A 12,644-nucleotide genomic window follows, 5' to 3' on the forward strand; every position below is an offset into this window, starting at 1 on the left:
GTGAAGGTAGGCCTTGAAATACATCCACAGGTACACCTCCAATTCACCTAAGCCCATCAGAAGCTTCTAAAGCCATTACATCATTTTCTGAAATTTTCCAAGGTGTTTAAAGCCACAGTCAGCTTAGTGTATGTCAACTTCTGACCCACTGTAAATAATTATTGGAAAAATTACTTGTGTCATGCACAAAGTAGATGTCCTAACCGACTTGCCAAAACTACAGTTTGTTAACAAGAAATTTGTGGAGTGATTGAAAAACAAGTTTTCATGACTCCAACCTAAGTGCATGTAAACTTCCGACATCAACTGTACCTTCTCTTTGTAGCCGCATCCTAGCCGAGGGCATGGAGTCTATAAAGGGATATGTAATGCAGTGCTAGATTACTGCACACATAGACTGATTAGGAGGTAGGTGTCCTGTTTCATGATTCTCTCCTCTCTCACACAACCTCTGGAATACAGCAGTAGCCACAGCATAAGCCTACATGTAGGTGGACTGAAGCCTACCTACTCCCATTCTGACATTAAATAATAGAGTTACTATCATGTCATGAAAATATAAAGTATGTCGTAGAACTTTTGAAATGCAGCTCCTTAAATAACACGGGCATGCTTGAGCACAAGAAAGGCCTAATTGTCGTATGTTCACTGTAGCCTACTCCCATTTTAACAGTAACAATAGAGCGATTCTACCCGTAATCCGATATTTTTTAATTATGTTCGTTTAAAAAAGACCTTGTAGCATAAGAAAAATGCATTTTTTTTCAATGCAGGGTCTCGACAACTTTCCTTGAGATGAGCCGCACCGGGCTTTTCTTGTACCAGGGGCAGAGGGTGGGTCCATGAAGGGGTCTTGTTTCATGTTCGGTGATGAGACGCGGGCGGAGTTAACAACCACTGAGAGGAGAAATAGTGGAAAAGATAGGCTAATGTAGGCTACTGTAAATATCAAACCATAGTTGGCCGGTCAGTGTTTAGTGGGGACTAGGGAATGGTTATCAGCGCGCCTGGAAACGATGCAACTTTATAATGTGCAGTAGTAGCTTTCAAAGTTTAGAGGTCAAGTTTACAGAAGAGAAGCTTGGACGTTGTAAACGCAGAGACCGTCATGATGACGAATGAGAATCTGCGGCAGAAACAATGTTTCCACTCTGCATCCTAGGATCATCAATTACGCGCGTGTGTATACGTATTATTTCAAGAATGTATGTAATGCAAAAATATAAACCAGAGACAAGAGTGCGAGTACCCTAACGACTCTGTCCAAGTGCACTCTAAAATCAGTAAAAATGCACGCAGTTACCAGCCTCTCAATGGTCAGTTTGCTAAGTGTTGGCTACCTATCCATGGACTGGATCAAGCCGAATCAAGTGGAGGAGCACACTCAAAACGATGCCTCTATTACGTTTGAGCCTAAGCAACCACCACACATTATATTCATACTGACGGACGACCAAGGCTTCAATGACATAGGTTATCACAACCCGGACATTCGGACTCCAACTCTGGACAAACTGGCCGCGGAGGGGGTGAAGCTGGAGAATTACTATGTTCAACCTATCTGCACTCCGTCACGCAGTCAGTTGATCACGGGCAGGTAAGCATAAAAGCCTCACAATCAGCATCAGGCGTTTTAACACGGATATCCTTGAACATATGCTTGTAATTGGTTCTCTTGATCACAGATTAAACATAACACGTATTGTTTTATGTAGGCAACATTATCGGCAATGACAGTGTACAGCCAGGTGAGTAAATTACAAGTATAGAGAAACCACAAAACGTTATAATGCATCATCTCCTGATCAAGATGCTGGTTGCGTTTGGTGATAAATATGTGCATGCATGGTACAAGGCATTCCTTTGTTAGCCAACTTGTGTTTCCTTTAGGGCCTAAGAGTCCCTAAGACTCAGAGTCCCTAAAAAATCTCTCGTTCTGCCCATTGAACAAGGCAGTTAAACCCACTGTTCCTAGGCTGTCACTGTAAATAAGAATGTGTTCTTAACTGACTTGCCTAGTTAAATAAAGGTATAAAAAAATATATATATAAAAAAAAGACTCAACAGTGCAGTGCCCTAACATATGTAGAGTACTTTGAAATGTCTCATCCAGCACTGAAAACAACTGTTAAATGTTTGCACTGATGCTGTGTCCCTTGAGCTGACTCATCCAGAGCAACCACAACATTTACTGGAAGTACTACTGCTGGCATCGACAGCATGTCATAACAGATGAGTTAGATGATCATTCATAAAGTTAGGAATTCTCAGCGAATGGAGGCGAGTTGGGAAAGCTAAACAACATTGGTTCGTTTTCCCACAGACATTGAACAGAGATTGAATACATCTACAATAGAGGTCAGGGATACTGTCATTTGCCAAATAGTCACTTATTCCACTATAACTTACCAGGAAAGAGCTGTAAACTGTTGGGGAAGATCAATGCTGTAGTAGATACCTCTGTTTCTACCCAGGGTACATGAGCAGAAACATCTGCTGTTGAGAGCAACGTGGAGAGCTGCAGGATGAGGCCAGTATTGTGAAACAATGGATGAGGGCTGCTAAAGACTGGATAAACACAACCATATGAGCGCCCGGGTAGGAAAATAATTGAAAGGGAACGACACGAATGCTTAGATGGAGTCCTTGCCTCCTCAAAGTTAATTTGTCTGAAACACACACGGGCTATATTCCCTCTATTATTAGTACTCAGAGTAGGTTGTACTTGTTGATATGTCCTAACATCTCTTAAAGTTCACAGCTTGGGGGAGGTCTTATCAGGACAATGTACGTTTGTGGAAACATTTTGTGAAAGTGGATTGCTAGGAGCTCTGTGTAATTTTTTTATTGCAGGGTTTGCTTGACCGACATACCACACAGCTGCTGCTCTGCATCCTGAACGATAGCTGTGGGGCTGTCAGTGTGTGTGTGTGTGTGTGTGTGTGTGTGTGTGTGTGTGTGTGTGTGTGTGTGTGTGTGTGTGTGTGTGTGTGTGTGTGTGTGTGTGGTTCCTCTCTAGGTTTCTTCCTAGGTTTTGGCCTTTTTAGGGTTTTTTTCCTAGCCAACGTGCTTCAACACCTGCATTGCTTGCTGTTTGGGGTTTTAGGCTGGGTTTCTGTACTGTACTTTGAGATATCAGCCGATATACGAAGGGCTATATAAATAAATGTGATATTTATTTGATTTGATTTGTGTGTGTGTGTGTGTGTGTGTGTGTGTGTGTGTGTGTGTGTGTGTGTGTGTGTGTGTGTGTGTGTGTGTGTGTGTGTGTGTGTGTGTAATGGGGTTGGTTGGTAGCCTGTCACTAGAGGATCTCTCGCAGAAAGACACAGTTCACCCCAGAGTTTCACCCCAGTGTTTCTAAGAAGAATTGAATGAGCTGTTATCTCTCCAGCAACTCTCAGCTAATGAACAACCCACAGGGGGGGGAGAGAACAGGAGCAAGACAGTTGTTTTTTTTGGGCTGAGGAGTGAGGACATGACACACTCCCTATGTGCCTGAAAGAGATGTCGACGGAAGGCCAAGGCCTAATAGACACCATCCTATTGGCTGTTATTAAAGCTGTGAGGAAGGGAGAGAGAGGGAGAATAGAGCTATGGACTGTTTCTGTATAGGTGTGTGCATATCTGCACTGTGTCACCCATTACATAAACTCTCAGTGGACTCTCTCTCACCACATGCTCATTTGGACTTTGGCGTGGGTCGTGGGAGGAAGGGACTTGGTCTGAAGGAAGTGGAGTGCGTCTGCTTACTGCAGTGTAGACCACCCAAATATCAGACCACGCTAAGAACCTGGGTGGGTGGCCAGACAAACGTTATATAGGGATAAGGTGCAAGTGTAATAAAAATAGGTACATGTTCCGGACTGATGAAAACTTCAATATCTCTTCTTTTACCTGGAATGTTTTGTTATTTCTGTTAGTGGCCGCAGCACCTTTTCAACATCAGCCATTGTGGTGTTTACTATAGTTCAATAGGGGGATATACTCGTTCTTCTGATTCCTGCAACATTCCTTTGCTCTCTCACCCATATCCTTGCAAAGTATCCCAACAGTACCCTTCTCCTTCCCTGGTGGGTGACAAGCTGTTGTACACTTCTGGCTGAAAACAGATGCTAATGTTTAGAAGAGTTTCCTTCAAGACTAATTGACTTAATGAATTGCCTAGTATGTCTTGAAAGCTGCACTCAGACTGTAAAACAAGCTTTGCCAACCACCTAGTAATTTAATGGTTGGTAGATCACAGCCTACTTATCTGTGTGGAAAGTGTATCTTCAATAAGAGTGTTCTCAGCATCATGACTCTATTTATCAGCTCCAGCGTTGAATGGGTTTATTTTACACAATGAATGAAGATGAATGTTGGACATTATTTCTCCCTACACAGATACCAGATCCACACAGGCCTCCAGCACTCTATCATCCGGCCTCGCCAGCCCAACTGCCTCCCTCTGGACATGACCACGCTCCCACAGCGGCTGCAGGAAGCGGGGTACGCTACTCACATGGTGGGCAAATGGCACCTTGGCTTCTACAGGAAGGAGTGTCTGCCCACGCGCCGAGGCTTCCACAGCTACTTTGGCTCTCTGACGGGCAGCGTGGACTACTACACGTATGGCTCCTGTGACGGACCAGGCCTGTGTGGCTACGACCTCCACGAGGGTGAAACCGTGGCCTGGGGCCGTGGAGGCAAGTTCTCCACCCACCTCTACACGCAGAGGGTACGCAAGATCCTATCCACTCACGATCCGTCCCACCAGCCCCTGTTCATGTTCCTCTCCCTGCAGGCTGTCCACACGCCCCTTCAGTCACCCAAAGCCTACATCTACCCCTACCGCGGGATGGGGAACGTAGCCAGAAGGAAGTACGCAGCCATGGTGTCCATCGTCGACGAGGCTGTGCGCAATGTCACCTACGCTCTGCGCAAGTACGGCTACTACCGCAACAGTGTGCTCATCTTCTCCACAGACAACGGTGCCCAGCCATTCACTGGGGGGAGTAACTGGCCCCTGCGAGGGCGTAAGGGGACCTACTGGGAGGGAGGGGTCCGTGGGGTGGGCTTCGTACACAGCCCCCTGCTGCGTCACAAGCGGAGGGTTTCCAAGGCCCTCTTGCACATCACTGACTGGTACCCAACCCTGGTTGGTCTGGCTGGGGGTAACGTGTCACAGACTGAAGGTCTTGACGGCTACAATGTATGGCCAACTATCAGTGAGGGCAGGGAGTCCCCACGCCTGGAGATCCTCCATAACATTGACCCACTCCACCGGCGCTCTGGCCTGGCGTCTGGGTCTGGACAGGAGGCCCAGCATGTGTGGGACACCTCGGTCCAAGCTGCCATCCGGGTGGGGGACTGGAAGCTGCTAACAGGGGACCCGGGCCATGGAGACTGGGTCCCACCACAGGTACTGGCCAACTTCCCAGGCAGCTGGTGGAACCTGGAGCGGAACACTGAGGGAACTGGGAAGTCTGTGTGGCTCTTCAACATCACAGGAGACCCCTATGAACGCAGTGACATGGCTGTGCAGAGGCCTGATGTGGTCAAGAAGCTGCTAGAACGTCTGGCCTACTACAACTACACTGCCGTCCCTGTTAGGTTCCCCACCGACGATCCCCGGGCCAATCCAGACCGCAACGGGGGGGCCTGGGTACCCTGGGTCGGGGGGGACGAGGACGAGCCGAAATGGAACGGGGTTTATAAGAAAGGGAGGAATAAAAAGAAGAAGAAATGCAAGCTGTGCAAACTGAGATCCTTTTTCAAGAAACTGAATACAAGGATAATGTCCAATAGAATATGAGGTGGGAAACTGAATACAAGGATAATGTCCAATAGAATATGAGGTGGGAAACTGAATACAAGGATAATGTCCAATAGAATATGAGGTGGGAAACTGAATACAAGGATAATGTCCAATAGAATATGAGGTGGGAAACTGAATACAAGGATAATGTCCAATAGAATATGAGGTGGGAAACTGAATACAAGGATAATGTCCAATAGAATATGAGGTGGGAAACTGAATACAAGGATAATGTCCAATAGAATATGAGGTGGGAAAGTCGATGACACTCAGTCACAAGTAGCCTATACATTTTACACTGCAAGAGTAATCTGAGCCAGCAAACACGTTGTGTGTGTGTGACAATGGAAAATGATGTTTACTACACTGCATCTCTTTGAGTGTGCTGTCATATGTTTTTTGGATGTAGGACTACTGGGTTCTATTGTGTTTATTACATGTTCTATTTGATCCACTTGTAGTGCGTAGCTAAGTGAATTCAACATGTTTATGTTGACCTACTCACTTGGGGTTATTTCAGCAGTAGTGACATGAACTGACCTGTTTTTCTTTTCTATATTTTTGAAAATATCTAAGTAAAGAAACAACTGTTTTAATTCAACAGAAGCTAATGGGTGATTCCTCGTGAAATTAGAACAAATCAAGCTCATGATTTTGGGGAGTTTCATATCATTTAATCGATTGAAGAGTCCTTTGGTGGAAGGATTGTTGACATGTATTTGACATTTGTATCTTTTTTGGCCTTACCTGGGCCTCTTTTTAAAGCTGCGATCCGCGATAGGCAAAACAGAGCCATTGGCCACACCAAGCGCATTTGTTTTGTAAAAAAAACATTTGTAAATCAAATCAAATGTATTTATATAGCCCTTTGTCCATCAGCTGATATCCCAAAGTGCTGTACAGAAACCCAGTATGTAGGTGTTGAAGCACGTTGGCTACGAAAAACTCCCTAGAAAGGCCAAAACCTCGGAAGAAACCTAGAGAGGAACCAGGCTATGAGGGGTGGCCAGTCCTCTTCTGGCTGTGCCGGGTGGAGATTATAACAGAACATGGCCAAGATGTTCAAATGTTCATAAATGACCAGCATGGTCAAATAATAGGTCTGGGACAGGTAGCACATCCGGTGAACACGTCAGGATTCCATAGCCGCAGGCAGAACAGTTGAAACTGGAGCAGCAGCACGGCCAGGTGGACTGGGGACAGCAAGGAGTCATCATGCCAGGTAGTCCTGAGGCATGGTCCTACGGCTCAGGTCCTCCAAGAGAGAGAGAAAGAAAGAGAGAATTAGAGGAAGCATACTTAAATTCACACAGGACACCGGATAAGACAGGAGAAGTACTCCAGATATAAGAAACTGACCCTAGCCCCACACATAAACGACTGCAGCATAAATACTGGAGGCTGAGACAGGAGGGGTCAGGAGATACTGTGGCCCCATCCGATGATACCCCCGGACAGGGCCAAACAGGAAGGATAGTAGTACATTCTATACTTTTCTATCGCGCGTGCAATGATGTGCTGATGTCTGAGGGAAAAAACAGTGTTCCCTGTTTAAAAATGCTAAATGACTTAAATGTTAAATGTAAAAACTTCTTTGCTATTGTAATATTGCAGTTTCACCGTTACCGATTGCAGCTTTAAGACGCAATAGTGTTTTACAACTTTCTCTGTAATATGAGTGGTATTTGGAGTTAAATAATAATTGTCTTACATTAATTAATGCATTTAGTAAAATATAGACATGTAAAATGTACCATTTTTGATTTGGCAAATGTTTCTATTGTTGAACATAATATATTCAATGGGCGGGCATATCTAAGTTCCAGAGTAGGATCTTTGCTAGTTTTAAAGTAATGATCCATTTTAAAAGAGAAATATGTGCATGTTAGGCAGGTTTCCATTGAAGTTTATACTACAAAGCAAAAGCTATGTCGCAAATAACACTGCAACATGTGTAATGGAAACTGCAGCAATAGAATAAATGTTCTAAAGATCAACAAAATGTTTATCCATTTGACAGGGGTGGGTTTTTTCTTTTGTTTTTCTTTGTTTATTGCGACAAATTATGTAACCCGTGTTTTTTCGAATATATGATGATTGCCGAATAATTTCGAAAGGTACGTGGGGCATGGTGATGTCATCACATAACAACAGTGCCTTCAGAAATGATTCATCACATCCCTTGACTTTAAAAAATAAATACAAATTGTTACGGCCTGAATTTAAAATGGATCAAATGTAGATTTGTTTTGTCACTGGCCTGCACACAATACCCCATAATGTCAAAGTGGAATTATGTTTTTTTAGATGTTTACAAATAAAGGAAAAATAAAATCCCGAAATGTCTTGAGTCAATACGTAATCCTACCCCTTTGTTATGGCAAACCTAAATACGATCAGGAGTAGAAATTCACATAAGTTGCATGTACTCCCTCTGTGTGCAATAATAGTGTTTAACAGTTTTTTTTATGACGAGCTCATCTCTGTAACCCACACAAACAATTATCTGTAAGGTCCCTCAGTCGAGCAGTGAATTTCAAACATAGATTCAACCACAATGACCACTGAGGTTTTCCAGCGTCTAGCAAAAAAGGGCACCTACTGTTTTGTTACATGGGTAAAAATAAAAATATATATCCGTTTGACCATGGTAAAGTTATTAATTACACTTCATATTGCTGTATCAATACACCCAGCCAATACAAAGACACAGGCATCCTTCCCAACTCAATTGCCAGAGAGGAAGGAAACCTCTCAGGGATTTCACCATGAGGCCAATGGTGACTTTAAAACAGTTACAGAGTTTAACTGTTATAGGAGAGAAGTTAGATGCTTCAACAACATTGTAGTTACTCCACAATACTAACCTAATTGAAAGAGTGAAAAGCCTGTACAGAATTAACATATTCCAAAACATGCATTCTGTTTGCAACAAGGCACTAAAGTAATACTGCAAAAAAAATGGTCTTGAATACAGGTGTTATGTTTGGGGCAAATCCAATACAACACTTACTGAGTACCGCTCTCCATATTTTCAAGCCTAGTGGTGGTTGCATCATGTTATGGGTATGCTTGTAATTGTTAAGTGGGGAGTTTTTTTCAGGATACAGAAGAAATGTAATGGAGCTAAGCACAGGCAGAATCCTAGAGTAAAACCTGGCTCGGTCTGCTTCCACTCGACACTGGGAGATGAATTCACCTTTCAGCAGGACAATAACCTAAAACACAAGGCCAAATCTACACTGGAGTTGCTTAAGAAGACAGTGAATGTTCCTGAGTGGTCTGGTCACAGTTTTGACTTAAATTGGCTTGAACTTGAAAATGGCTGTTTAGCAATGATCAACAACCAATTTGACAGAGCTTAAAGAATTTTGAAAAGGATCATTGGCAAATATTGAACTTTCCCAGTGTGCAAAGCTCTTAGACACTTACCCAGAAAGACTGCCCGCTGTAATCGCTGCCAAAGGTGATTCTAATACGAATTGAGTCAGGGGTGTGAATACTTATGTAAATTAGATATTTCTGTATTTCATTTTCAAGAAATGTGCAAATATTTCAAAAAACACGTTGAAACGTTTTCTTTTTTACATTTTCTTTTTTTATTTCACCTTTATTTAACCAGGTAGGCTAGTTGAGAAAAAGTTCTCATTTGCAACTGCGACTTGGCCAAGATAAAGCATAGCAGTGTGAGCAGACAACAAAGAGTTACACATGGAGTAAACAATTAACAAGTCAATAACACAGTAGGAAAAAAAGGGAAGTCTATATACATTGTGTGCAAAAGGCATGAGGTAGGCGAATAATTACAATTTAGCAGATTAACACTGGAGTGATAAATGATCAGATGGTCATGTACAGGTAGATATATTGGTGTGAAAAAGATCAGAAAGTAAATAAATAAAAACAGTATGGGGATGAGGTAGGTAAAAATGGGTGGGCTATTTGCCGATAGACTATGTACAGCTGCAGCGATCGGTTAGCTGCTCAGATAGCAGATGTTTGAAGTTGGTGAGGGAGATAAAAGTCTCCAACTTCAGCCATTTTTGCAATTCGTTCCAGTCACAGGCAGCAGAGAACTGGAACGAAAGGCGGCCAAATGAGGTGTTGGCTTTAGAGATGATCAGTGAGATACACCTGCTGGAGCGCGTGCTACGGATGGGTGTTGCCATCGTGACCAGTGAACTGAGATAAGGCGGAGCTTTACCTAGCATGGACTTGTAGATGACCTGGAGCTAGTGGGTCTGGCGACGAATATGTAGCGAGGGCCAGCCGACTAGAGCATACAAGTCGCAGTGGTGGGTGGTATAAGGTGCTTTAGTGACAAAACGGATGGCACTGTGATAAACTGCATCCAGTTTGCTGAGTAGAGTGTTGGAAGCAATTTTGTAGATGACATCGCCGAAGTCGAGGATCGGTAGGATAGTCAGTTTTACTAGGGTAAGTTTGGCGGCGTGAGTGAAGGAGGCTTTGTTGCGGAATAGAAAGCTGACTCTTGATTTGATTTTCGATTGGAGATGTTTGATATGAGTCTGGAAGGAGAGTTTACAGCCTAGCCAGACACCTAGGTACTTATAGATGTCCACATATTCAAGGTTGGAACCATCCAGGGTGGTGATGCTGGTCAGGCGTGCGGGTGCAGGCAGCGAACGGTTGAAAAGCATGCATTTGGTTTTACTAGCGTTTAAGAGCAGTTGGAGGCCACGGAGGGAGTGTTGTATGGCATTGAAGCTCGTTTGGAGGTTAGTTAACACAGTGTCCAAGGACGGGTATTTAAGGGGTATTGTGTGTAGATGTGTGATTTAATCCATGTTGATTTCAGGGTGTAATATAACAAAATGTGGAATAAGTCAAGGGGTATGAATACTTTCTGAAGGCACTGTATAAAGCTCAACTCCACATATGTAAATGCCTACTGCTTGCTAAATCCATTTTTCAACTATATAAAAAAACGAAACGTTTCTTTGCAGGACAAGGATCGTCTTGACTTTCAAGAATGCCACAATTGCTTCGCTTGCTTTCCTGGTTGGCTGGATGCAAAGTTACAACATCCAATTATTTCAGATATACAGGACTGCAAGTCTCACCTTGGCAAGGACCATGGCAATAGGCTCATTTGACACATGAGAAGTATTAGAATACGGCACATATTAGTCTACTCTTGCATTCTGTCCATGCTGACTTGTGTGTGCTACCTAAAACAAATAGGTGGGAAGGCATGCAGGCTGTCGCAAATTGGATCATTTGTCTATAAGTAGCAGAGATCCACTCCAGAACGTCGATATGCATGTAGAGTCTATTATGGTCAACAATATATTGAAGTATTAGCCAGATACATTTTTAAATGATTTTTTTCAATATTTTTAAATGTTTGTAAGAAAATACTACTCATATTACATAGCAAGTGGTGAAGCTTCATATGAGACCATTGTCTGCTTTGTAGCACCTACAGATGAAACGTTATGGAGTCTTAACGGACTTCACAGACATTTAGGTCAGGCCAAAATATCAAACATTCCAACTTGAATTAATTATTTCCCAATTATGCTTTAAGATACAAATGTCAAATAGATGTCAACAATCCTTCCTCCAAAGGACTCTTCTCTGGATAACATTTTGTGAATATCCACAAAATCATGATCTTGTGTTGTTCTAGTTTTCACACTAATGTCATATTCCTTTTCACTTCTTTGGTTAAATAAGACAGATGGATACTTAAGGAAAACTGAAAAGAAAAGTGTTGGTGAAATGCTTAGTCCGTAGTTATTATTGTCCGATTGCTCTCTTAATGTCACAACCATCTGGAAAAAGTTGTTAAGGGGATGTGTTGATAGTGTCTTGTCTCCAATGGAAACTATTAAACTCTGTAGTTAAAGATGCACCACGCAGAAATATCTCAGCCATTTCCTGGTTGAACAGATCTACCACTTCAAAGCTGCAATATGTATCTTTTTGGGAGACAAAACCAAATTAACATAGAAATGTTGTCTAATTGAAAGCAAGTCTAAGAAGCGGTAGATATGTTCTATGTGCGCTATTTCTATGCTCCTCGTTCTTAAGTTTTGTTTTTGCCTCTTTTACTTTGGTTTTGTACACCAGCTTCAAACAGCTGAAAATACTATATTTTTGTTTATCTAAAATATATTTCACAGCGGTTTAGATGGTACAAAGATTCTCTACACTACACTTGCTTGTTTTGTCACATAAACTGAAATTAGGTGAACTATTATAATTTTAGCAACCAGGAAATGGCAGAGTGATTTCTGCATAGTGCGTCTTTAATGATTTATTCAGAAGTCTACCAAGAAAGTACTGTAAGCGGAGCTCTTAGCAGTGAATTTAAACACAAAGGTCTGTCTGGCCCTTGTAGCCTTTTCCTGCAGTCAAATGACCTAGTGGCCTCATGGGTGGAATGTTATTCATATTTATCATAATTTCATAATTAATCAACTTTTTTTTTTAAACACAGATAATCTGGAGTTTCTATGTCAAACAGTTTTGTTATATTTCAGTCTTCTGTAATGTATATAAAGTGTAGTATTGGGAAGCAAACTCAAAATGCAATATATTTCAACTTTATATCTGACATGGTACAGGTGTCTTCTTTTTTCTAAGCCCATAACCATGTGTGTGAGGTGTATACTTTTGATTCAAAGTAGATTTGTTTGAAGACCTTGATTTTGCCCACTGCAGTAAATAGTTAAACACACTTGGGGACTACTTCTTCTACACACTATAAATAATGTTTTCACCAAACACTACAGTTTTAGACTGACTCTGCTCTCCGTCTTCCCATTTCCCAGAGAACAGCATGACACAAGCTTTCAGGAAGCTAACCAAGAAAACA

The 12,644-nt window shown here is 42.4% G+C and overlaps 1 protein-coding gene across 1 annotated transcript; it reads left to right on the plus strand.

Annotated features, from left to right (window-relative positions):
• Positions 1–833: 833 nt before the first annotated feature.
• On the plus strand, positions 834–12,383 carry LOC118390545 (arylsulfatase I). The gene is made up of 2 exons (XM_035781215.2): positions 834–1,597; positions 4,387–12,383. Exons 1-2 carry the CDS (start codon positions 1,290–1,292, stop codon positions 5,795–5,797), a joined length of 1,719 nt encoding a protein of 572 aa, XP_035637108.1. The 5' UTR covers positions 834–1,289; the 3' UTR covers positions 5,798–12,383.
• The last annotated feature ends 261 nt before the right edge of the window (positions 12,384–12,644 follow it).

This window comes from Oncorhynchus keta, chromosome 11 (genome assembly GCF_023373465.1).
Source record: "Oncorhynchus keta strain PuntledgeMale-10-30-2019 chromosome 11, Oket_V2, whole genome shotgun sequence".
Taxonomy (NCBI): domain Eukaryota; kingdom Metazoa; phylum Chordata; class Actinopteri; order Salmoniformes; family Salmonidae; genus Oncorhynchus; species Oncorhynchus keta.

Bases quoted from the DNA above. Each gene is read 5' to 3' on its own strand.
- LOC118390545 (XM_035781215.2), top strand. From the start codon at position 1,290: ATGCACGCAGTTACCAGCCTCTCAATGGTCAGTTTGCTAAGTGTTGGC. The intron at 1,598-4,386 runs GTAAGCATAAAA...CTCCCTACACAG, and splicing joins AGTCAGTTGATCACGGGCAG to ATACCAGATCCACACAGGCC.